Source organism: Drosophila willistoni (assembly GCF_018902025.1).
Source record: "Drosophila willistoni isolate 14030-0811.24 chromosome XL unlocalized genomic scaffold, UCI_dwil_1.1 Seg141, whole genome shotgun sequence".
In the NCBI taxonomy this organism is placed as follows: domain Eukaryota; kingdom Metazoa; phylum Arthropoda; class Insecta; order Diptera; family Drosophilidae; genus Drosophila; species Drosophila willistoni.
The window spans coordinates 6,391,667-6,414,443 of NW_025814052.1; the positions used below are offsets into that span (position 1 = coordinate 6,391,667).

Consider the following 22,777-nt stretch of genomic DNA (forward strand, 5'->3'; position numbering starts at 1 on the left):
GACAAAACGAGAAACAGAGAGAGAGATATATAAAGGGAGAGACAGATAAACATAGCAAGAGAGAGTGATTGGCATTCCGCCCCAAAACTTTAGTTCAACTGATGGTTTGGCTTATCTTGTGGTAAATTCACACAAAAACCTGACCTAACGCCAAATCTGTTAGATTTTAAATATATATGTATATGGTGGACATATTCAGTGAATATAACCAAAAAACACAATAGACAAGATTTCCAACAAGATTGAAAATGGAAAACTAAGCTGAAGAAAATCTAACGTATGTGTATATGAAAAATTGGAAAATCAATACTATTGAAGGCTGCTATTGAGAAATACAAGAAAAAAAAGCACAAAAAAAAAAAAAAAATTGTGTAGCTTTTCTCTTGTTTGTTGTTGTTGTCGCTCGTGGTGGTCACCTGTGGCAGGTGAGTGATTCCCTTTTGGTTCGGATTTTCTTCTATTTTGACCACCAATTTGAATCCATCATCATTGCAGAATTGATACAGAAGTGAATTTGTTAAAACCTTTCAAGTTAAACACAAAATAACTGCCTCAGAATGGGAAATGAGACATCGCTGCCCATGGATATGTGCTCGAATTTCGATGCAGATGAAATTCGTCGACTGGGTAAACGTTTCCGTAAACTGGATCTGGACAATTCGGGAGCACTGAGCATAGATGAGTTCATGTCGCTGCCAGAGCTGCAGCAGAATCCTCTAGTCCAGCGGGTTATCGACATCTTCGATGCGGATGGCAATGGTGAGGTTGATTTCAAGGAATTCATTCAAGGTGTCTCACAGTTTAGTGTACGGGGCGATAAATTGTCCAAGCTTCGTTTTGCATTCCGCATCTATGACATGGACAACGATGGCTACATTTCGAATGGTGAACTCTTTCAGGTGCTCAAAATGATGGTGGGCAATAATCTGAAGGATACACAATTGCAACAGATTGTCGATAAGACAATTTGTTTTGCCGACAAAGATGAAGATGGCAAAATCTCATTCGATGAGTTTTGCTCGGTTGTCGGTAATACGGATATACATAAGAAAATGGTTGTGGATGTTTAATTGGACATATGTTGTATATACATACATACATACATATGTACACACATACATATGTATATGGATACTATACTATATGCTACCATATAAACATATTGACTATGGTCTATACCTTAAGACAATTCTGGCTATGACATATAGAAAAGCAAAAGCCAAAGCAAAGATACAGCCGACTAAAATCGACGAAAATCAAATATCATTAATGTGACTCTTAAAAAAAAAAACAAAAAAAAAAAAAACAACTACAAATACTATTTGTTATTTCAGAGAGAACAAACAATAAAACAAAAAACAGCAAACAAACAACCAAAAGGTTCTCAGTTTATGTGTAAACTTTTATTGATTTTGTGTAATAGAGATGTGAAATACGACGGTACCTTCAAAATGAAATCCCTCTTAATCACTTTTCTGTCTCCCTAATCCTTCACATCCCAAACTCATGGCCCACTGACTGTCTCTGCTCCTGTGCTGCCCTCTTCCTGTCATGTCCTATCCCTGGCCATCATTCTTTAACTGCAATGAACTGTGTCTTAAACTTCATACGGAACCACCGGCAACGGACCACTAATTCATGCTTATGAGAATTTCCTATTCAACTTTTGTCCTTGCAAGAAACTCTTTCAAACTTTCAAGAAACCAACAAAATGAAATTTATAATTAATTAATAATAATAATAAAAAAGAACTACAAACTAATTATCACTATGTTGCAAATTCGATTCATGTCACATACATACAAAAAATAAGAAATTCAATTAATTACAAATTGTTAATAAATTTCAGTAAGTTTTACCTCAATGCCAATATATAAACACATTTCTGAATAATTTGTTTTTGTGTTCTCACAATACACAACTGGAAAGAGTATTAGGTCTCAAACACTCAATTAAATAATATGCAAAACCAAAATAATTTTAAAATTTAAAAAGAAGAAATTTTTCATATGAGCTGGTCTGTTTTTTTTTTTTTACTTTAAGCTTTAGGTTTTTTTTTCTTAAATATATTCTATAAGTCCAATTAAATATTGACTAAATGTTATATGTGTAAGAAATATATAAGAAATTAATAAATATATAAAAAAAAAATTAATATGAAATTATGTTTATTTTTGAGATTGTACTGATATTTAAAAGTTTGATTTATGTAGTTAGAGAGGTTCATTTACTTATTTGACTTTTGACTACGGATAACAAACTAGAAAATGTATGGAATAAAATTGAAATGTCTCACTGCTGAAAAGAAAGACAATGAATGAAGTGCCGAAACGAATGAATACTTTGGAAAACGAGATTTATACGAATAATATATTCCAATGATTTGAATATGCACATTCATTATTCTTATTTAATTCATTTTGAATTTAACTCTTTAGAATTGATCAATAGATCTATTTTTAATAGATAAATAGATAACACATGAATTTAGAAAATCTAAAAATCTGAAAGTTAAGAGTTTTGGAGAATTTTGGCGAAATTTTATGAACTATTATTGCCGATTTTACCCATTTGGCTGCGACTGTATTTGGCCAATTTCCAATCGATTCCAAAAAAGTTTTATATTAATTAAATGTGAATTTAAAATATATTAAAATAACATTAACTTTTTTGATATTTAAAAAAATTAATTTCAGCCCGATTTTTGAAGAAACTCATGATTTTTGTGAAAATTGAAAAAAAAAAATTCTTGAGATCTTAATGCAGATTAAAAGTCATTTGGCTAACTTGAAAATAAAGACATGAACTTTTTAAATACTCCAAAAATTAACTAAATTAGAGCCTCATGAAATTAAGGTTTATTGGAATAGTTTGCCTTTTTGTTTACATTTGTGTCCTCGCCTGAAAAAAGAACATCATAATTATTTGATTGATTTACATTCAAGATTCGAAATCAAATTTAAAGGCATTCAAGTGCTATATCACTTTGGAAAATCGGTTAAAATTTTAAAAAGTTACGTAATCGCAAAGTGAAGAGATTTTAAGAATTTTTAACGAATTTCATAATTCTACCCCCATATGTATGTATGTATTTACCCTCGATTGTATTTTTTCCAAGTTCGAACCAATTTCAAAAAGGCATATCCCAATTGAATCAATTAAAACGGTATAAAAGACTTTAAAATTACAAAAAAATTTAATTTTAAAGCGATTTTTTATAAAAATATGATCACAAATTTAATGGGCAAGCCACCATTGACCACATTTCAAAAATATGAACTTTGAAAGTCGCTCAAAAAATGACAGAATTGAAGATTCGCAAAGTTAATGAATTTTGGAATTTATTCAATAATTTTGCAAATAATTTTTGGGTATTTAACCTATGAAGCTCAGTCTGTATTTTGACACATTTCTAACAACTATTTTGAATTAATAAGACTTTGGGCTATCTCACTCGCTCCAACGAGCAGACAAGCACTTTAGCGCCGCCAACGGCCAAGCATCGCGTTTTTGTGTTTACATAGTGGAACACTATTATCCCTATTTTAATTAAATATCGGTTAAAGATGTTAATCATTACAGGAAAAAAAAACCTTTTTATTCAAGTAATGGGCTGGTAAAAATTTGACATAAACTTGATTATTATGATCAGAGAGTTTCTTAGCTTATACTTAATTCATTTCGATATGTTTAGTAGCAAGAGACAAAATCCTTAACAAATTTTTACTACCAAAAAGATATCCCTTTATGTGATTCATGGTGTTTTAATGCCCAATTAAAAATAAATAAAATTATGAATTTAAAAAAAAAATCCTTGCTGCAGTTAATCTGTGTAAATATTAAATGCCAAATTTTTGTGGGCTTACAATTAGCCTGTTTGGTTTTTTTTTTGTTTTTGTTTCATGCCCTATGGGCATAAAAAAAAACCGTTTGTTATGAAAGGCTTACCAACTGGACCCGTTTTGGCCGACAGAGGCGCTAAAGTGTTTATGAGTCGATAAGGGTTTGTGGGTGGCCGTTGGACGGTGAGACGGAAATGGTGGGGCAGAGGTTAAATAAAGAATTTATGACAATTTCGTGTAAATATAATGTTCATGTATTGTTTACAGGTTAACTAAGCAATTTGCTTGCCTCAAATTTGTGTGACACTTATCAAAAAACGAAATAGTCCGCTCCTGTTTTGTGACCTAGAAAACGTTAAATTCTAGGTTTCCTCACACGCACATGCTCATGCTCATGTGTTTGAGTAAAAAATGTCTCTGCATTTGGAGCTGCACCCGATTACAGGACAAAAGTACATTTTATGACCGTAAGGGCAGCCAGCAATGTTTTTCCTTTGTGATATACATAGATATACATTTTTTCTATAGCATACATTTGGGTGTTCTGATTTTGGGTGGGGAATCTCGAGTTTATTCGAGTTTATATTATTATAAAGTGCTGGAACAGACAGACATGTTTTTGGAGTGTGGGAGTGAGGTAGGGGGATATAATGTAAAACACAAGTGGCATGGGCGTAGGTTGCCCAAGAGAGAGAGAGAGAGACAGAGAGAGAGCTACGAATGGAGCCCTTAATAGGTCATATACAAGGACGGATTAGGGGAAGCCAACAGATATATTCATATAGTTAAACAACACACTTTGAAAGGCTTAAGGTTTAGATGTCTTAAGTGGATTTCTACAAGTTTTTTTTGTTCTTATTAAGTACTAAATAGCCAATTCGTGTTTGGGGAAATTGGAAATGTCTCTTTAAATATTGCTCAAACGACATAAATCAGATTTTGATAATTATTTTTATCTATTTACCATTTCGTGAATTAAGTTGAGCAGAAGAAAAATGGATTATAGGTAGGTAATCTGATGGGAACGTGGTCACGACGTTTTTTTTTTATTAGTAAGCCAACACCTTGAACATTTATATTTTGCCCTCTCTCTCTTTCTCTCTTTGTGTGTGTGTGTGTGTGTGTGTGTGGTATTGATAAATTATTATCAGATCGCGTTGTCGCAGCTACTGAAGTCGGTTCGTAAATCATTTTTTTTTTTTTTTTTTTTTGGGTAGAACCCTCCCAAATGCTTTGCGGTCCCTAGAAATATTTCAATTTTTAAATGTTAGTAGGGTTAAAGCCATCTCACCTTCACCTTTGGCTCGAGAGGCAGGCAGCCGGCGCACAGCAGTTGCGACACGACCAACTCATCCATTTGGTTGACCTTTTCCCGGATATTAATTGGTTTTGATTAATGTGCTCCCATTTTCATAGGTTAGTTGCGCGTATATAATACCTGGCATGGCCTGCCCTGGCATGGCCTCTAAATTGGTACGTCCTATAATTGAGCTTTTCGTGGCTGCCATGTAGACATCCATCATTAATTTATATTCCACAAGCTAAGATGGAGTGTGATACACCCAAAAAGTATGATACAGAAATTTATATTATTAACAATGATTCCAAAAGCCCCCCAAAAACAAAAATTCGCTTGCACCGAAATTTATATACTCTAGCACTTACTCGTCTCTCGCTCTAGTTTGACCTTGGAAAAAAACAAAAATAACTAATACCATGGGGACACAACTTGAAGTCGGAGTCTGGAATTTGTTTACAAATGCTTAAATAATGATTATATGGAAGTATAGACACCGATTTGGGAAAACGCTGATTTCCATTATACAAATTAGATGACTATGAGGAAATTTGATGATTTGATAATACCCTAAGCAAGGGCATGAAGGAAGAAACAAACAAAAAAAAAAAAAAAAAAAAAATAAGGTAAACTATTTACTAAAATGCCTCTTATGAATTATGTACAACAATTGTCCATTCAATGTGCGGCAGAGCATGAGAATTGGTGGATGGGGGTGGGGGGAGGGGGGAGGGGGGAGGATGATGAGGTAGGTAGGTCGGTAAGTTGTGTGGGTGGTTGGGCAGGTGGTTGTAGGTTCCTGTGGGTGGTTGTTTATGTACATATGTATGTACACATTTTTTGTTGTCAGTGCCCATGCCCTGACACAAATCAATATATGAGTGAGTACTTGCGTGTATGTATGTTTATAAAAGAGTTTTCTGTGTGTGTGTGTGTGTGTGAGTGTGGGCTTTTGTTGTTATTCCTCCCCACCTGCCTCCAGATCGCTGACCACGACTCCACATGACATTCACATTCCAACATTCATATAATAAACTTTGGACAGGTATAAAACTTCGGTCAAACTCAAACAACAACAAACTCATATGGGAATCGACAGCTTTATGTTTTATTCCTTTTTGTAATGTTTTGCTTTTTGTTTGCATTCCTTTTGAAAGAAAGGTTGATATGTTCACTTTCTTTACAAATTTGTCCAATATGCGACTAAAGACTACATTTTGTATTTATCAATTGTTTTTGATCAGACCTAAGGAATGGGCCACCAAAATCTTAACTTGTATTTGTTTTACTTCCTTTATTGGTACAATTGGCCAAAAGTTTTCTATGCATAGAAGAAAAAATTGAAAACTTTTTAATAGGCAACAAGGGCTATTAAGAGTTGATCTAAGAAAATGGCGGAGGGAATCGTATAAAAACAATTGGCTAAAGTGTTACTTACCAAAAGTTAACAAATTAAAATTTTCCATTTTATGAGTTTAAAAATGGTTTTCAATTTTGAATACTCTTCTATAAAGTTTGCCACAAAAAGATAACTTTAAAAGTTTTGAGGCAAATGGTAAAGTACGTGGGCCACAAATTGTCCTTCCCCTTTATGATGTTTTTCAACAATTGTAAGTTCCATATGAATTTTGTGTTTTATTCAAATATTTTAAAGAATAGCTTAATAGTTCAGGTATGCAAAAAATTTAATAAAAATTATTAGTCAGATCTTTTTTTTTTTCTAGATTATAATTGTACTGAACTTATTTGAAGTTGTTCATTAAGAAAACTCTTGAACTCTGGAAACGGTCTGTAGAGTGGCATAGAATACGAAAATTTTGTGGTTCTCCGAGTAAAGATTTAGCATTTTTCTGGTTACTGCAATGTTCTTATTGTTCTTTTTAAATAAATTTTGGGGAAATTCTTGAGTTGAAGTGAAGAAAACTATTGAAACAGAACTGTGGATTTTTTGGGGCGAACACTGTGGGAGGTGAGAGGAACCATTAGCAAACAGAAATCTTTATAAAACATTGCATTCGCCCTCAAATTTCGTTCATCCATTAGCCATTCCATTTCAGCAAGAAAGATGGCGTAAACAACGATGGCAATGGCCAGTGACGCCACAACAAAATGGCGGGAAATGGAGTAGAGAAACTTTTTAATTTGCGAATCCTTTCGCTTGATCATAATTCAATGGGTCAAATGATTTTGATGTTTTTATCAGAATATAAGATAGGTTAGGAATGGTGACTTTGAGTGAAACATTCTTGGCTAACGGCAATGCACCTCCGGTAATTTGCGAGTTCGCTCCTGTCGGTTTGGGGGGAGGGTATAAATAACAGGAACGGGACGAATTGTTTTACTGGCAACCGAACGAAGAAGCTCCCGACTCCCGACTCCCAGTTCCCGACTCGCGTATTCGCATTCGCACTTCACGAAGCTTCGTTTTATGCGTTTGCATGTACATATTTATGTATGATGGACAGTGTGCCAGAGGAACCAGAGACGGGTACGACTCGGGGGGGGGGTGTGAAACATTTTGAGGTACATTTAGGGACCAAAACGGAAGCATAAACAGTTAGAACATAAGCGTCCCGATTCGACCTACAGTGCCTACAGGCGCGGACGCCGCTGGTTTGACTAAACGACTCACACAATCACTCCCCATCACCTCCCCCCGCTTCATCACGCCGCCCCCCTGGCCGATCCACCTTTCAGTCCCGACCAAGCTAACGACCAATCGACCGACCCAACCGAGGGAATGCATGGCAACATCTACGTATATACATGGTGCCCGAGCAACAAATTGAGTCAGTATCGCACAAACAACACTAACGGAAACATCAACGTGAAAGCAACACGGACAGACTCTCTCTCACACACACACTCTCTCTGTCTGTCTGTCCTCGTTGCCGTATTCGTCGTCGTCGTCGTCGGCGCTCACCGTTCACCGTTCACCGTTCACCACCTCATGTCAGTTTCATTCGCAGTCGCAGTCGCAGTCGCTGTCGACTGTCTGTGTGCCTGTGCATGTGCGTTCGTGTGTGTGTGTGTGTGTGTGTGTGTGTAAAATAAAAGAAATGTTCTGCATACTTTTAACGTCGCGCAGCAGTTAAAAACTTTCAACAACAACAAAAACAATAATATATATTGTAGTAACCACACACACACACGCTCACATATACATATACATCCACACACACACACACTCATACTCGAAAAAGTGCTTGAACTTTTAGCCAAAAACAAATATGTATATATACATATTGTTAAACTAAATAACTAACTAACTACCAACTGACTAATTGGCAAAACTTGATTAGAACTCTGCCAATCTCAAGCCCAACCATACATAAATCCAAAGCCAACACCAACCCCCCCGCCCAAAACCCCTCACAAAACCACAAACACAGTGGGTAAAAATAGAAATTAGAAAACTTGGCAAATTGCAATTGGAGTTGAAGGCAAAACAAAAAGGAAAAGAAAAACACAAAAACCAACTTCGAACTATCGTGAATGTCGCGTCAATGTATTTTATATATACATAAGTATATACATACTTGTTCAAGTACATATATATATATATGTATATATAGATTGCAAAAACTTATCGTGTCAAATGGCTGATGTTTTTGTTCGATGCTCTTTACTTCATGTTTAATTATTTTTTTTTAGTTAATCTCAATATGAAGATGAATTTTTTTTTATTAAAAATGAAAATGAAACAAGTGTAAAAATAAAAGGAAAGTGGAAATGGAAATGTGCACACATCAAGTGATGAAACAGAAACCGAAACAAACACAACAACAACAGCAGCAGCAACAACAACAACATCAAGAGGAGCAGCAACAACAACAACAACAACAACATCAAGAGGAGCAGCAGCGGCAACAACATCAGCAGATGCACTTTAATCATACATAAAGTTGTCTTCTTTTTGGTTCGTCTCTCTCATTTGTTAGATCAGTGGGAAGACACACACACACACACACACAGACACACACACAACCCACAAACATACGCACACACACATACACACTGACAGACATCCACATCAAGACACATGCATAAATGGCAATATGGACGAGCATCAGCATTTGTTGTATTGTATACTGCTCCTCCCTCGACGTCTCCTTGCGCAGTGACGCGCGCGTGCCAAAAATTATTGTCAATTTTATTAAGCGAGAAGCAGCAGCAGCAGCACCAGCACCAGCAGCAGCTGCAGCGGCTATTTACTGAAGGCGCAACGACCACAGGAATCACGGGAACAATAACCACAACCACAAAAACAACAGCAACAGCAACGAACATTGCTAGAAGAAGCCGAATAACATATACAAAGTAGGTACCCCATAATAAATACATACATCATTTTTTATGTACATAGTTAGTATATACATACATATACATACATATGTATGTATGTATGTATATGCATAAGGTCAACAGTCAATGTGTTACTGATTTACGAGGGGGGACCATTTCATATTTGTTCGTATTTTGGTTCTTTGTTTCAATGATGAGATTTTCATAGTATTCAAGTTGAATATGAAATGTCAGCAGATGAATGATTTAATTGTCTATACAATGTGGTCTTCATTTTAGGGCCAATACTAAAAAAATACAGCAAAATATTTCTTTAAAAAGGATATAAACCTTTTCTCTATGCCTGAATCTAAGATACATATATAGATATCTAAGGTATATAGAAAAATATAGCCCTGCGGCACTATAGAGACTGTGCCGAGAGTTTTTAAAAGTATTTTACATATAGTTGATATATGGATATTGTAATATAATTACGAATTGAGTTTAAAATTGGGTTTAAAGTTTGGTGGTGGAAAATTATCCATTTTTAAGGGGAAAATCGTTCTTTGTTATCAAAATTGTATCATTTTCAGAGATAAAACCTTGTTTTTGGGGAAGAAATATCCATAATATCTCTTACCTAGAATCAGATACTGCGAGCGTCCCTACATTTAATACTGAATATCAGGCAAACTTAAAAAACGAAGATAATGTCTGGTTTTTAATAAGTTTCTGCATAAAGGTCTAATGAAACCACAAAGATTTAAAGTTTCAACTGACCTTAGAGTTCTAATTAGCTTAATATAGATATGAATAATTGGATGGTTAAAGGTCAAAACTCACATATATGTAGAAACAACCTTGATCAAGAATATTCAATAGAATTATATTCGACCATATAACATTTTCCATCAGGAATCTAAAAACATCAGCAAAAATGGCAAAAACCAAAAAACCGCAGCTCTAGTCGTAACTTGAGTTACCATAAAAACTTTTATGACACTTGAGAGGAGTAGAAAGAGAGAGAGAGAGAGAGAGAGAGGAAGATAGTATCGGTTGGCAAATGGCATTTAAACTTTGAATAGGTGTGAAAATTCGAATGGGTTAAATATTATGGATTTTCATTTGGTTACGCCTTTGCTTGGTACTGTGCGAGTGTGGTAAAGTCAGTTGTGGGACGACTAGCAAACAGGATTTTTTAAGTGTCCACACATACACATGGACATAAATATTCTGTATGTATGTAGTTCACACACACACACACACGACAAACACTTATCCGATGCCAGAGCATATGTATGTGAATACTAAATGAGTTGTTAGTGTGTGTGTGTGTGTGTGTGTGGAAAAAGTCAAATATGTTTTTTGGTGCTTCAACTCGACCTCTTACCATCTCCCACCACCTCCTTCTGCCTCACGTCACCTCTTGATACCCTCAGCTCACCCTTCCCCCATTTCCGACTCTGGCCATATATCCGCTTTGTATGCAGATTAGGGCAGCAACCGCGAAACCGCATCAGAGGCCCAACCAGCAGGCACACAAGAACAGGAAGTCGAAGCACCATCACCAGCGTCCGGACCTTTAAAGTGCCATGCAATCAAATGCTAGCCTCAGCTTAAAGACACACAGAGTGCGGGGTTAGAACGGAGGACTGGACGGATGTGGATGGGCTGAATGGGGGAGGGGACAGGGTGGATGGCGGGTGGTGGGGACTCTGAGCTGAGCTGAGCTGAGCCAAGTTGAAGAGTTCTTTCCGTTGGGACCACAGAAAACAAAGCAGCAGGCCAACTGAGTACTCAGATCCATTTTTCGACTTAGGCATTAATGCAAAAAACATGTGAAATATATGTACATATGTACTTACATAGCGAAAATCCCCAAAAAAAAATCCCATGACGATGCATAAAAAAACATAAAACAAGGAAGAAAACAACCAACACTAATTGCATGTTACAGCATTTGCATAATAATAGCCGTAAAATTTTTTAAACCTATTAGAGAGAATTGTTTTTCCAAAGAAATTTGCAGTTTTATAAAGCTAAAGAACGGAAATAATCAGAATCGTTTGAGACTAACTTGATTCCAATTAAGTTAAACTTGATGTTATTTTCTATATCAATATTTTTGAATAATAGTTTAGGTTGAAAATCTGTCTTAAACGTCTAATACATAAGCCCTTTTAAGTCTTCTGATTGTTCAGATATTATAATATAAACATGGAGCTAATAAATAATGGCACCTTTCTTTAGAAATTACTAAAAATTCCATACTTTGTAAGAAGGGACTTTGACTTGATTAGTTTTTGATGCAAGTAATACTATTTAGTCGCCCATTGCGATCTCCATTTGATCCACTTTCTTCTTGGCATTTATTTTTGCAGTTCATTTGAACTGCACAAAACTGAACAAAATGAATTTTAGCTAGCAATCTTTCGCATTTATGTACATAAATATCCAAGAATATAGACCACATACTCTACCTTCCGCTCTTTCGTTTGGGCTTCCTCCGCTTCCCCGCATCCACCTTGCAGTTTCCAGTTGCCAGTTGCCAGTTGCCGGTTCTTAGATATATATATGTATGAATGTATGTATATAGTCCCATTATCATGCACTTGTATGCGTCTGCCATGCGATCGTGTTGATTTTGAAATATGTTTGCGGTGAAGGAACTTGCCATAAATAGACACCGGCGTGCTGTTTTTTTTTTTCTATTTGGTCTATTTGGTCTGTTTGGTGTTTTTGTTTTCTCTCGTTGTTCAATGTACAACAGTTTCAATCCCGGGTGACCGGAGCCAGAAATATCCGCTCTGCTTTTCACTAGAGAGTTTTTATTTTATTTTTTTCCTCACTGAGAATAATATTTTTGGCGCGCCCGAGAGAGGGAGAGATAGGGTATCGAGAGTGAGGAAAAGTTTGTGATGTCTTCATTAAGCAGTCATTGGGAAAATTTAATGTTAATGTGAAACTAAATAAATGACATTCATTCAAGTCTCCTGGGGGTAGAGGGAGTTGGGTAAAACAGTAGGAGAAGTAGGTACTATGTATGTATGTATGTGTGTGTGTGTGTGTGTGTGTGTGTGTGTTTGTGGGTATGTAGGTGTGGATGTTACTGTGCTGGAATGTGGGCGAATGTCAATCGGGGCACTCGCATCGTAATTTATTTACTGCTGCATATATTAAATAATCTTTGAATTTTTAATGGGGCATGGTTAATGACCAGAAAGAGTGTCAGCCATGAGAGCATGAACACGAAGCGTGAGTGTAATTAATGGAAACTGCAATCAATCATGCGCTCCAATTAACCGAATACATCTCCATTTCTCCATCTCTCTTCATTGCCATCGTCAGCGTCATCGCCATCGCCATCGCCATCGCTATCTCTCCATCTCTAGCCAGTCTGCCAGTGTGCTCTTGTCTGTCTATCTGCCTGACTGACTGCGTATACGATATCCTTGTAATGACCATTCACATTTTGGTATAGATTTCAAAAATATTCCATTAGCAAACCGAACGAGTAAGCCAGACCTTGAGTTATCCTCGAAAGTTGAGAATCCGAATTACTTACATACATATGTAACAATTCTTAGATCTATTTAATATAATACATAAGCGAATTGGTAAATCAATTTCCTATCAAAAACTAATACATTTGATCGATATATAGTCTAGGAATACACCACATACAAGTTAACAGCTTCATAATAAACGAAAGAGCCTAGTCATATGTAAGTTAATTAGTAACACTGGTTAACTTTGCGATCTGGCAACGCTAAGAACCTAGGATCAAAATTTCAATTTATTAAACCAAATTTCGTATCCAAATTGTTTTCTATGTCTCCAGGCACTTGTTTTTTAAAATTTTAATATTATTTCAGTATGATTCAAAAATCGGGAAAAAAAAACATTTGGAAATGAAAGCAATTAATTATTAATCTTGGCATTTTGTTTATATTTTCTTTCAATTCAAACAAATTGAGATGACATACTCTTTCATATGGTATATGGCCATAAGTATTTGGACAAATTGATCTCTTGAGGTCTTTTCGTGTAAACACAAAAATATTATAAATTTTGTGTTTATGTTTTCGAAAACTTTTGAACATTATTTAAAACGGAAGAAACAAATTGATTGCAAAGTGTGCTTTGCAGTATTAAAACAAATCTTAATTGAAACGGAAATAGTATTTCTCACTTACCTAATTATGAAAGTTGGCTTACTTTTATTAAGGGTAAACCATAGAAAACCTGCACGGTATCATTTGTGCGACATCATCAATTCTCTTTGCATTTGAAACATATACAATATGGACAAAAGAATTGAAATTCGAATGTAAGCACAAAAACATTTTAAGGTTGGTCCTTTCATTCTTTTTCATCATGTATTTTTCGTGACCATTTTATATCTACAAAATATGTATGTACATAGATATGTAGGTAGGTAGAGGCCTGCATCATGATTCCATTCAATTTCTCTTTTCCTTTTGCCCATACACATGGAAAGAAAAGGGTCACTGAACATAGTTGGTGACTGACAGAAGTGAATCTACCCTTGATCAGTGGCAAAGTTTTGTCTAGAGATCAGAAAAACACTAGCCAAATGGAAGATCATTTTATACCACTAATTTCCTTTAGATAGTTACTCATTTAATTTGATTCTTACTAATTGCTTTGTTCTTTGTTAGCCCCTCTTCTCATTTGAAGCATATAAGTATAGACGAAATGGTATCCACAAAGTCGGCTTTAAGGAAATAATTTTTGTTTTCTTTGTTGTGGTATACAAGTTTTCGCTTTTCCGCTTCATTGGTCATAAGCCCGCACAGCCTTTTTGCAAATTTGCTATAAGTATGGTGTATAGGGAAAAGGGGATGGCAGGAAAATGGATGGATGTCTGGATGGCTGGATGGATGGGTAGGTGCATTGGCGATTATTTTCACATCTGTCAATTTTTGATGCGTCCATTTTCCGTTGATTGATTTTCATTTTCATTGCGGTTGTATCTACTTAAAAATACATTTTGCCCAATGAGCAAAGTAAAGGAAAAGGCGAAAAGAATCGCATTTAAAATATTTATACATTTTATGTCAGGCAAAACACACACAGAGAGATAGAAGATAGGTAGGTAGGTATATACATATGTATATATGTATGTATGTACATAGTTAATTTACATAAGTCCATCATGACAAGCATCACTGTCTAACCAATGAACCCGCAGACCAAACACTGAATCCCAATTTGAATCAGCCTCAATAGACAACAGTTGGTAGATAGATGGGTCAACCGCTAGTCAGTCGTTTGGTTGGTTGGTTGGTTCGGTTCGGTTTGGTTTGGTTTGTGTTGTTGGCCGTGTCTGTGTCCGTGCCCGTGTCCGTCTGTTTTACGGGTTTCATTTTCATTCAATTTACACTAGATTTTCACTCTACCCTTTTCAAAGCCGAGATACTGCCGACGGCCTAAAGGGATCACTGGTGCGGAATGGTGCGAGGCTGGTATGTCAGTTTTCGTTTTTCCTGTTTATTTACACACACACACACAAAAAAAAAAAGAAAAAGAAAACACACAACGAAAAAATTGTCAGTATATAAATAAATATGTAACTTTTACATGCAGAATGATGGGAGGGAGGCTAAAGGAAATCTTTCATTTAGTTACAAGTGTGAGTCATAGCACGCGAATAAAAAAAAAACCAACAGAAACAGAAAATAATAAGAAGTAATTGCCGCTCACTCACTCACGCCCTACCCCCTCCCATCGCCCCATGCCTATCCACACGACCATACCATTCTACTTAATTCCATAACATCCCCATTAGCCATTCGCAATTACCCATTAAAATAGCTCATGTGCATGTATAATTGTTTTTACTTACCCAAATGTTTGATGTCTATTTCGTATATTATGTATAAACACACACACACACACACACACACATACACGCACACACTCACACACAGTTTGTTTGTAATGGGTAGGTGTATTCGTTTGGTATGTCATGGACAGGTGCTGACAACAACGTCAATTTCTTCTGAAAATAATGTATTTTTCTGATTTCATGTAATTTCACAGAAAGAAAGAAATAATAATACTAAACAAAAAGATGGGTTCGAAGTAAAGTTGCACATTCATGGATGGTTGAATGGATGGATGGATGGATGGATGTGTTCATTAACTTGGTTTTACTTGCCTATGGCATGCCTGTCAAACGGACGAAGGATACAAATCGTAAATGTCAATTCACTAGTCGGACAGATCCTTTTCAGTTGTCGTATGAATTTACGGCTAGACGAAGGAACAATTGTCTATCTTCAATGTCACAGACTTTGAGTTAGAGATACCAGACAAAAAAATAAAAACAAGTCCAGAAAAACCTATTGAAAAGTAAGCCCATAAATAAACTATATAAACCTTTTAGTGGTAAATAGAGGCGCGTTCAAAAATGGTGGAACAATGGGAAATGGCACAGCCAAGTGTTGCCACTCTTTCTTGTCAACGAAACGGCAGAGAGGGCAAAAGTTTTAAAAAAGAAACCGTTTCGATATTTAGTTTAAATTTTATTTTAAAAACTTGTGTAAGTTTAACTCTGTTGTCTGATTTAAAAAAAAAAAAAATCAGTACTTTCTTTATGTTACGCAATATGCTTTTTGGCCCTTTTGTTTTAAGTTGCCACCTTTTTTTTTTTTTTTGGGCCTCTGGGCAAATTAACGATTTTCTTGCCTTGTTGGACGGTTCTTGTTAGGCATGTTGAACTCAAAGTGGGTGTAACTTTAGAGAAGGGGGTGCATATATGTATATATAAGTGTATATATATATATATATGTTTATATGTATTCCCGCTGACCTGCTCTCTGATTTTGAGTTTTGCAATAAAATTTTATCTGTACATGCGAACGTCCGTTCCTTTCGTTTGCTGAATGCGAGGTGGAGGTGGCCATTAAACAACGGTGTCAGGTTTGAATGGGCAAGGCAAAAGAAAAAACCTGAATCGGCCATTAAACAATAGAATTTTCTTTCCTTTTTTCTGTATTTCTTCTTGCCAGTCCAATGAGTGTGACAGAGAGAGGGGGAGAGGGGAGAGAGTCAAGAGATAGTATAATAAAGGGATAGAGGGATATATATATATATATATATATATATACCAGTTGGAGTGACAGAAAGAAAAGCCAGAGACCGATAGAGAGTTGATCCGCTTCGGTAACAAGCGTATTGGCCTGCTCTTGTTTTTGATTTTATTGTTATTAGCCAAGCTGTCTCTTTTAGTGTGTATGTGTGTGTGTGTGTGTGTGTTGGCCATGTTTTAGCATTGAGTGCTGAATGACAGCAAAGTACTTACATCTGGGTCACCAGCAACCAATAGCAATATGTAACAACAGCACCAGCAGCATCCACCTGAGGCAACTTGCATATAACTTTCTTACGAAAGTCCCACTCAACCAAGTCCATCCTTTTCCCCGAGGAGAAAGCGTGAAAGGCATGAATTTGCGTCAATTCTATGGCTCGGTTCGCTGTTCGGTTCATTCTGTGTGTTCGCGCCAGTGTCACGTTTCGTTGCCATTTATAACGACAAATATTCCATCAGACAATCTAATTTATGAATAGCCAGGTAGGATATCTACATACATACATATGTATTACATACATACAACACACACAACTCACACAAAACACTGCACAAAAACAAATCAAATAATATCTAGCAAACATAATTTTCCCATTATCCAACTACTGCAAATCATGTTTGGAATTCTTCTTCATCATCAATTAGGATAAGGATTACCTGTGAAATAGAATTAATTCATGTGGGAGGTTATGTGTCTGTATGTGTGTGTTATAGAAATCAGAAAACATATTGTGTTCATTTTAACTTTAGTCTACTTGGTAGACCAAATTGAAGCCTATGACAATTAAGAACTAAACAATTGTAATTAATTATCCTTTAAAATCTCTTATAAGTTCTATGGTCCTTGTTTTGTTGGACTCATTTGTATACCGTTAATTCCAGGTCATGTGAAACCATTTTGGCATATGCTAAATACCTTTTGGGTTTCTTCTGTTTTTTTTTTTTTTTGTTATTGTTGTAGCAAAGCAATAAATTGAAGGTCATAAATGAATATAATTTTGTTTTGTGATTATGCAAGAATATTTATTGTTATTATTTTGGCGACATACACACACACACACACTTAGACATTAACACCATGCCACGAGGCTTCATTCTCATTTGTGTTGGCGTTTTTATTTTGAGTTTCTGTGTCAGAACTGACAAATCAATCAATACAAGCTCTCAAAAGAAATAGAACGATGTGTGTCTAAATTTTGTTTTTCGGCTATATTATTGCCATTGATAATCATTTTCAAGCCGTAAATAGGGCATTGAAATTGAATTGAATACACTTTTTTGGTGAAATGAGATTGCATTTGAACGAATTTCAACCAATTTGAAGTCGAAATGTAATTCAGTGGCACATGCCACTGGCACTGGCACTGGCACTGGCACGGACACGGGCATGGCCACAGGCATGGGCACGGACAAGGACGATAAAGGGCTATGTAAACAGAGCGAGATAGAGAGAAAGAGAGAGAATGAAACACAGAAACGTACAGAGTCGGATTGTCTAGCTCGGGGCCAACTATTATTAGCGGCACGCTCGACATGCGAATGTACCTATAAGGCGCTGAAAAGGTGTTATTGATGACGATGATGTTGTGGGAATGGGAATGGGAATGGAAATGAGCTTTTGATAGTTGGGTCGGTTTGGTTAGCTGCTTTCGAACAGGTGTTAAACTTTTCACATTCCTGAACTGTTAGTCCCTGCAATGACGAGTCGAGTTGGGTTGGGTTGGGTTAGATTGGGTTGGGTTCGAGTCGGGTTGAGTTGAGTCGCTCGTCTCGAGTTGTGTGGTTTCCTCCTTTGCTTCCAAAAAACCGAGTTTCTTGCATAATTTACAACATTTGTTTGTATTTATAGCTGGATTATTGATTTTCACCTTTTAGATTTCGAAGTTGTTTCAAATTAATATTTGTATTCTATTACAAACACGCAAAAGCAAGCGTTTTCTACCCCCTAAAGTATACTACATACATACAAACACACACACACTCATACACGTATTCATGATAAGCATCAACCATACGAGTCAATCAAGGCACATCCGTCTGTCAAATGAACGTCAAGACCATCAACTTTGGCATTGAAGTCTTGTCTAGTCTTCACACACATATAGTATGATCAAATTTTTGAGTTAATCAAAAGGAATATTAACTACAGATAACATTCCCGTATAAACACATATGTATGTACATACATAAATGTGTATTAGTTGAATTCCAATCTATTAATGGCAGGAATTTCTATAATGACTTCAATATGGAATGTGGTTTGAACCGGTACGTACCGTAACGACACGAGATTTGTTTGTTTGGTTACCGTTTGATTGTTGCCATGGCAGCCATATATGTAGACATATAGAATAGAATATATATATATTTCTTCTGTTTCATCATTATCTATAAATTGTGGTTTCTCTTTTTTTGCTTGCTCTGCTTACAGATGTCAATTCAAAAGCTTAACGACAACTCCAATTCGGGATATGTCAGTTCCGAGGAGACGGACTCACTTTTAGTTTCGAACCCATCGAAGGGCAGAAGTGCCCTATTGCGACAGGTGATGAATAGCTCGGCGAATGGACCAACAGCAAATAATTCAATGGCTTCCACCTCGGGCAGTGGTAGTGGCGGCAGTTGCAGTGGCAGCGGCGGCATTGGCGGTGGCGGCGGAAGTGGGAGCGGTGGTGGTGGTGGGGGTAAACCGACATTAATGCGACAAGATCGCACTTCCACATATCTAACCAGTCCGCAGCAATCGCAACAGGCACGCATGGGCTCCGAGGAGAGTATGCGACACGACGAGGATATTGAGCAAGGATTGCGGACTGCATCTGCCACATCAGCATCCGCATCCGCATCCGCATCCGCATCTGCATCCATTGTGCCTGACATTGAGGTGCATCAAGAAGAGGACCAAGAACTAACACAAAACACATCAACGACCACAACAATATCGGCCTCGGCTACAGCGGAACAGCCGAAGCAATCGCAACCGACCATATCAATTATGAATTTAAGTCTTAAGCCGCACGAGCATGGCCACGGTTATGGCCATGGACATGGACCCGGTGCCGGACCTGGACCAGGTAGCCATCCAAATTTGGGCACCTCATCATATCAGAATCTATCGTCTAGCATACCGCCGAGTGCACCCAGCCGCTGTCGAGCTTGTCGCAATTGCAACCGTCGCGCTTCCACCACTCCCATCTCCACGGCGGGACAAATCGATAGATCAACGTCGCGTGACAGTGTGAAAAGTGCCTTCCAACAGGGTAATTTGACCAGCTCGATGGCCATATGCATATCAAACTCAGCCCTCCAGCAGCAGCAGCAGCAGCAGCAGCAACAACAGCAGCAACTGTTTCATCATCAACAATTGCAGCTGCAACATCATCAGCAACAGCAGCAGCAGCAGCAACATCAACAACAGCTGCAACAACAGCAAGTGCCGCCAGTGTTAATCACGTCATCGCCAACAAACGGTTCGCGAATAATACGTCAAAGCTCACAACCGGAATCAAGCACTACGGCCATCTGTTGCGGCACACATAGCTCCTGTGTTGGCCACTCCCATTCGCATACGGTGCCAAATGTCTCATTGAAGCAGCTGCGGGAAAGCACCACCGATGGCATTGCTGGCATTGCGGCCGATTCCCTAAGGATTAATGGCGGCATGCGGCCATTTAAGCAGGTGAGAGAGCCAAATTGACCCCCAGTACCCAGTACCATTTTCTTCTTACTCTCACCCCATTCAAATTACTACTACGTAACCATCATTTTATGTATGTACATATATATGTATGTATGTATGTGTCGGTCGGTCATTCATTTTGGCCATGGGAGGCCCATAAAGGGTAGCTTTACCCACCCATCAAAGTAATCCCCACTACTCCCATTTCCTCTGACATTCCACAAAAACCATGTAAATCGTAAATAATTGTGTCTTCCTTCCTTCCAGTTAACACCTTGTTATTCCATAGTACCTATATATACATATAAATATGTAATATTACTTATGATATATATATATATATATATATATGTATATTTGTAAGCACTATTTGCGCACTCGATGTTAGCAAATAATCCTTCTGAACCTTTATTAATCCCATCATATGCGTAGTTAGGGCACCTAACTACATATGTTGTTTGTATAAAACTTAATCTAATGTGATCTCAACATCGTTTGAGTTATCAATAAAGTTCAGTTATAAATAGTATATTTAATACACATACATAACATTATAAGTTAGCCAAAATGAGGGCAATATCTCACACAAGGGAAAATCATTAAGCAAAGTTTATTCTTGCCAGCTTTCGTGTCTATATGTAGATAACACTAGGCCTTATAACAACAACTTTTCAAAATAACTTATCTATATACTCTACATAGTCAGGCATGTTTTTCCGTTTCCGAGTCGTTCTCAAAATGAAAAGTGACAATCCTCAATTCCTAGCCTTAATGAATTTCAAAATTTCAGTGCTTAATATTATTATTATTATCTACTGATATCTATCCTATACTTAGGATATAGTTGTAAACTATTGACTTAATTATATTTAACAAGCACTAACAACCATGGCTGTCGGCTTAGACGTGAAACTACATCCATACACTAGCCTAGGGTTCGCACCCGGATCCTCAAGTTCTAAACATATTCAAGAATAAAGAATATATTTTACTTACTTCAGTTCAAGATCAATCTCATAATATTATGTTCTTATTCAGCTTAAGCAGGTTGTCTGTACAGCTTTTTCGTATTCTATCATTAGAAGATTTTCTTAAGAACTCCAACTTAGCAATATAAAACTACATAAAGCGTTAAAAAGAATGATTTCACATATTTCTGCATACTTTCAGGAGCCATCAGAATTAGTGTAAAAGCTTTTTAAAGTGTCTTAAACACTATTGTGATTTATATACTTAAAAATATTGCTGAAATCGGCTTAGGTTGACTTCTAGATATATATTTGAAATGTACAACTCGTAAATTACTTTACCTTTTTTATTGATTTAAAAGTCAAACGATTTGCATTCGAGAAATTTGACTCGAAATACTTAGTAAGAACAAATTTTCGATAGAGGAAATCGGAAATGAGAACAGGCCTCTATATACAAAGATAATTTTTTGTATTGTCTAGAATTCTATATACAGCACTTCTAATTAACTGTAGCATTATAACTAATTGATTTAATCAATAATATTCATATTTGGGCCAACTAACTTTTTGAATAAATTAGACCGTTTTATTTAGCGTTAGTTAGAGTTAGTTAGTGACTTTAGACATTGTTTATGCTCTTGTTACCTATGTATATATGTATGTATGTACCTAATACCTATTAAGTTTGAGTCCTAGTTAGTTGTCAGCTATCATCCTACTACTTTTACTAATACTATTACTAATCTATTACTTATTCTAATTCTGCGTCATACTATGTATAATACATATATATAAATATATACATATATATAGGTATGTATGTATATGCTCGTACCATCAATATATCGTCTTACGCTATAATAGTCATAAAACATTTTTCCATCATAATTGTATATTTTTTTGTTTATTTTGTGCTATTTTGTTGCTGTTGTTGGTTTTTTTTTGTGTTTTTTTTTTCGTTTTCATTTTCTCGTGGCTGTTGAAATCCAATTAGTAAAAATCAATATTGCTCATACAATTATTATACTGATTTTTTTCTTCTTTTTTTTCCCAAATTTGATTTCTGTTTACACAGGTTTTTTGTTGTTTTTTTTTTTTTGTTTCTGTTTGGGTCCCAAGCAGATTAACAAATTACTATTCAGGAGAACAGAAAGACAGGGCAGAAAAAGAGAAACGAAGGGGGGGGGGGGAAATGAGGGGGTTGGATTGGAAACGGTTACCAGTTTCGACAGAATTTTTAAATTGGGCCAAAAAGAACAGTCAGAGAAATAAGTAGGAGTGAAAGCAGGAGAAGCAGAAGAAAAATGAGAAGGAGAAGGAGGAGAGGCTAATTGTCGTGTCCGAATGAACAAATATTGAATATAATTATAATTAATATCAATATCCGCTTAATGTCTAAGTTTGCCAGTTTGAAAAACCAGAAATTGTTTTTGACGTCTTCAATGTGGCTGGAAAGTGACCTTAACATGATTGATGAATGTTTTCACTCTTTGACATTTGCCGTCGCGTTTTCATATTTTTTTTTCTATGTCAGTGTGTGTGTGTGTGTGTGTGTGTCCCATCTAAACCATCCCGACAACACAG

General features: G+C 36.4%; 2 protein-coding genes across 15 annotated transcripts in view; both read left to right on the forward strand.

The window, feature by feature from the left end:
- Positions 1-351: 351 nt before the first annotated feature.
- On the forward strand, positions 352-1,331 carry LOC6648988 (calcineurin subunit B type 1). Its single transcript, XM_002071538.4, has 2 exons — positions 352-425; positions 496-1,331. The coding sequence occupies exon 2, from the start codon at positions 558-560 to the stop codon at positions 1,068-1,070; it is 513 nt and encodes a 170-aa protein (XP_002071574.1). The 5' UTR covers positions 352-425; positions 496-557; the 3' UTR covers positions 1,071-1,331.
- A 7,800-nt stretch (positions 1,332-9,131) lies between these two features.
- Positions 9,132-22,777, forward strand: part of LOC6648989 (small conductance calcium-activated potassium channel protein) — a 73,497-nt gene continuing 59,851 nt past the window's right edge. For all 14 annotated transcript variants that reach the window (XM_047011200.1, XM_047011202.1, XM_047011194.1 and 11 more), the window contains exons 1-2: positions 9,132-9,459; positions 18,975-20,222. In XM_047011200.1, coding sequence (XP_046867156.1) covers positions 18,975-20,222 — 1,248 coding nt within the window. In that variant the 5' untranslated portion in view covers positions 9,132-9,459. The remainder of the gene's footprint in view (positions 9,460-18,974; positions 20,223-22,777) is intronic.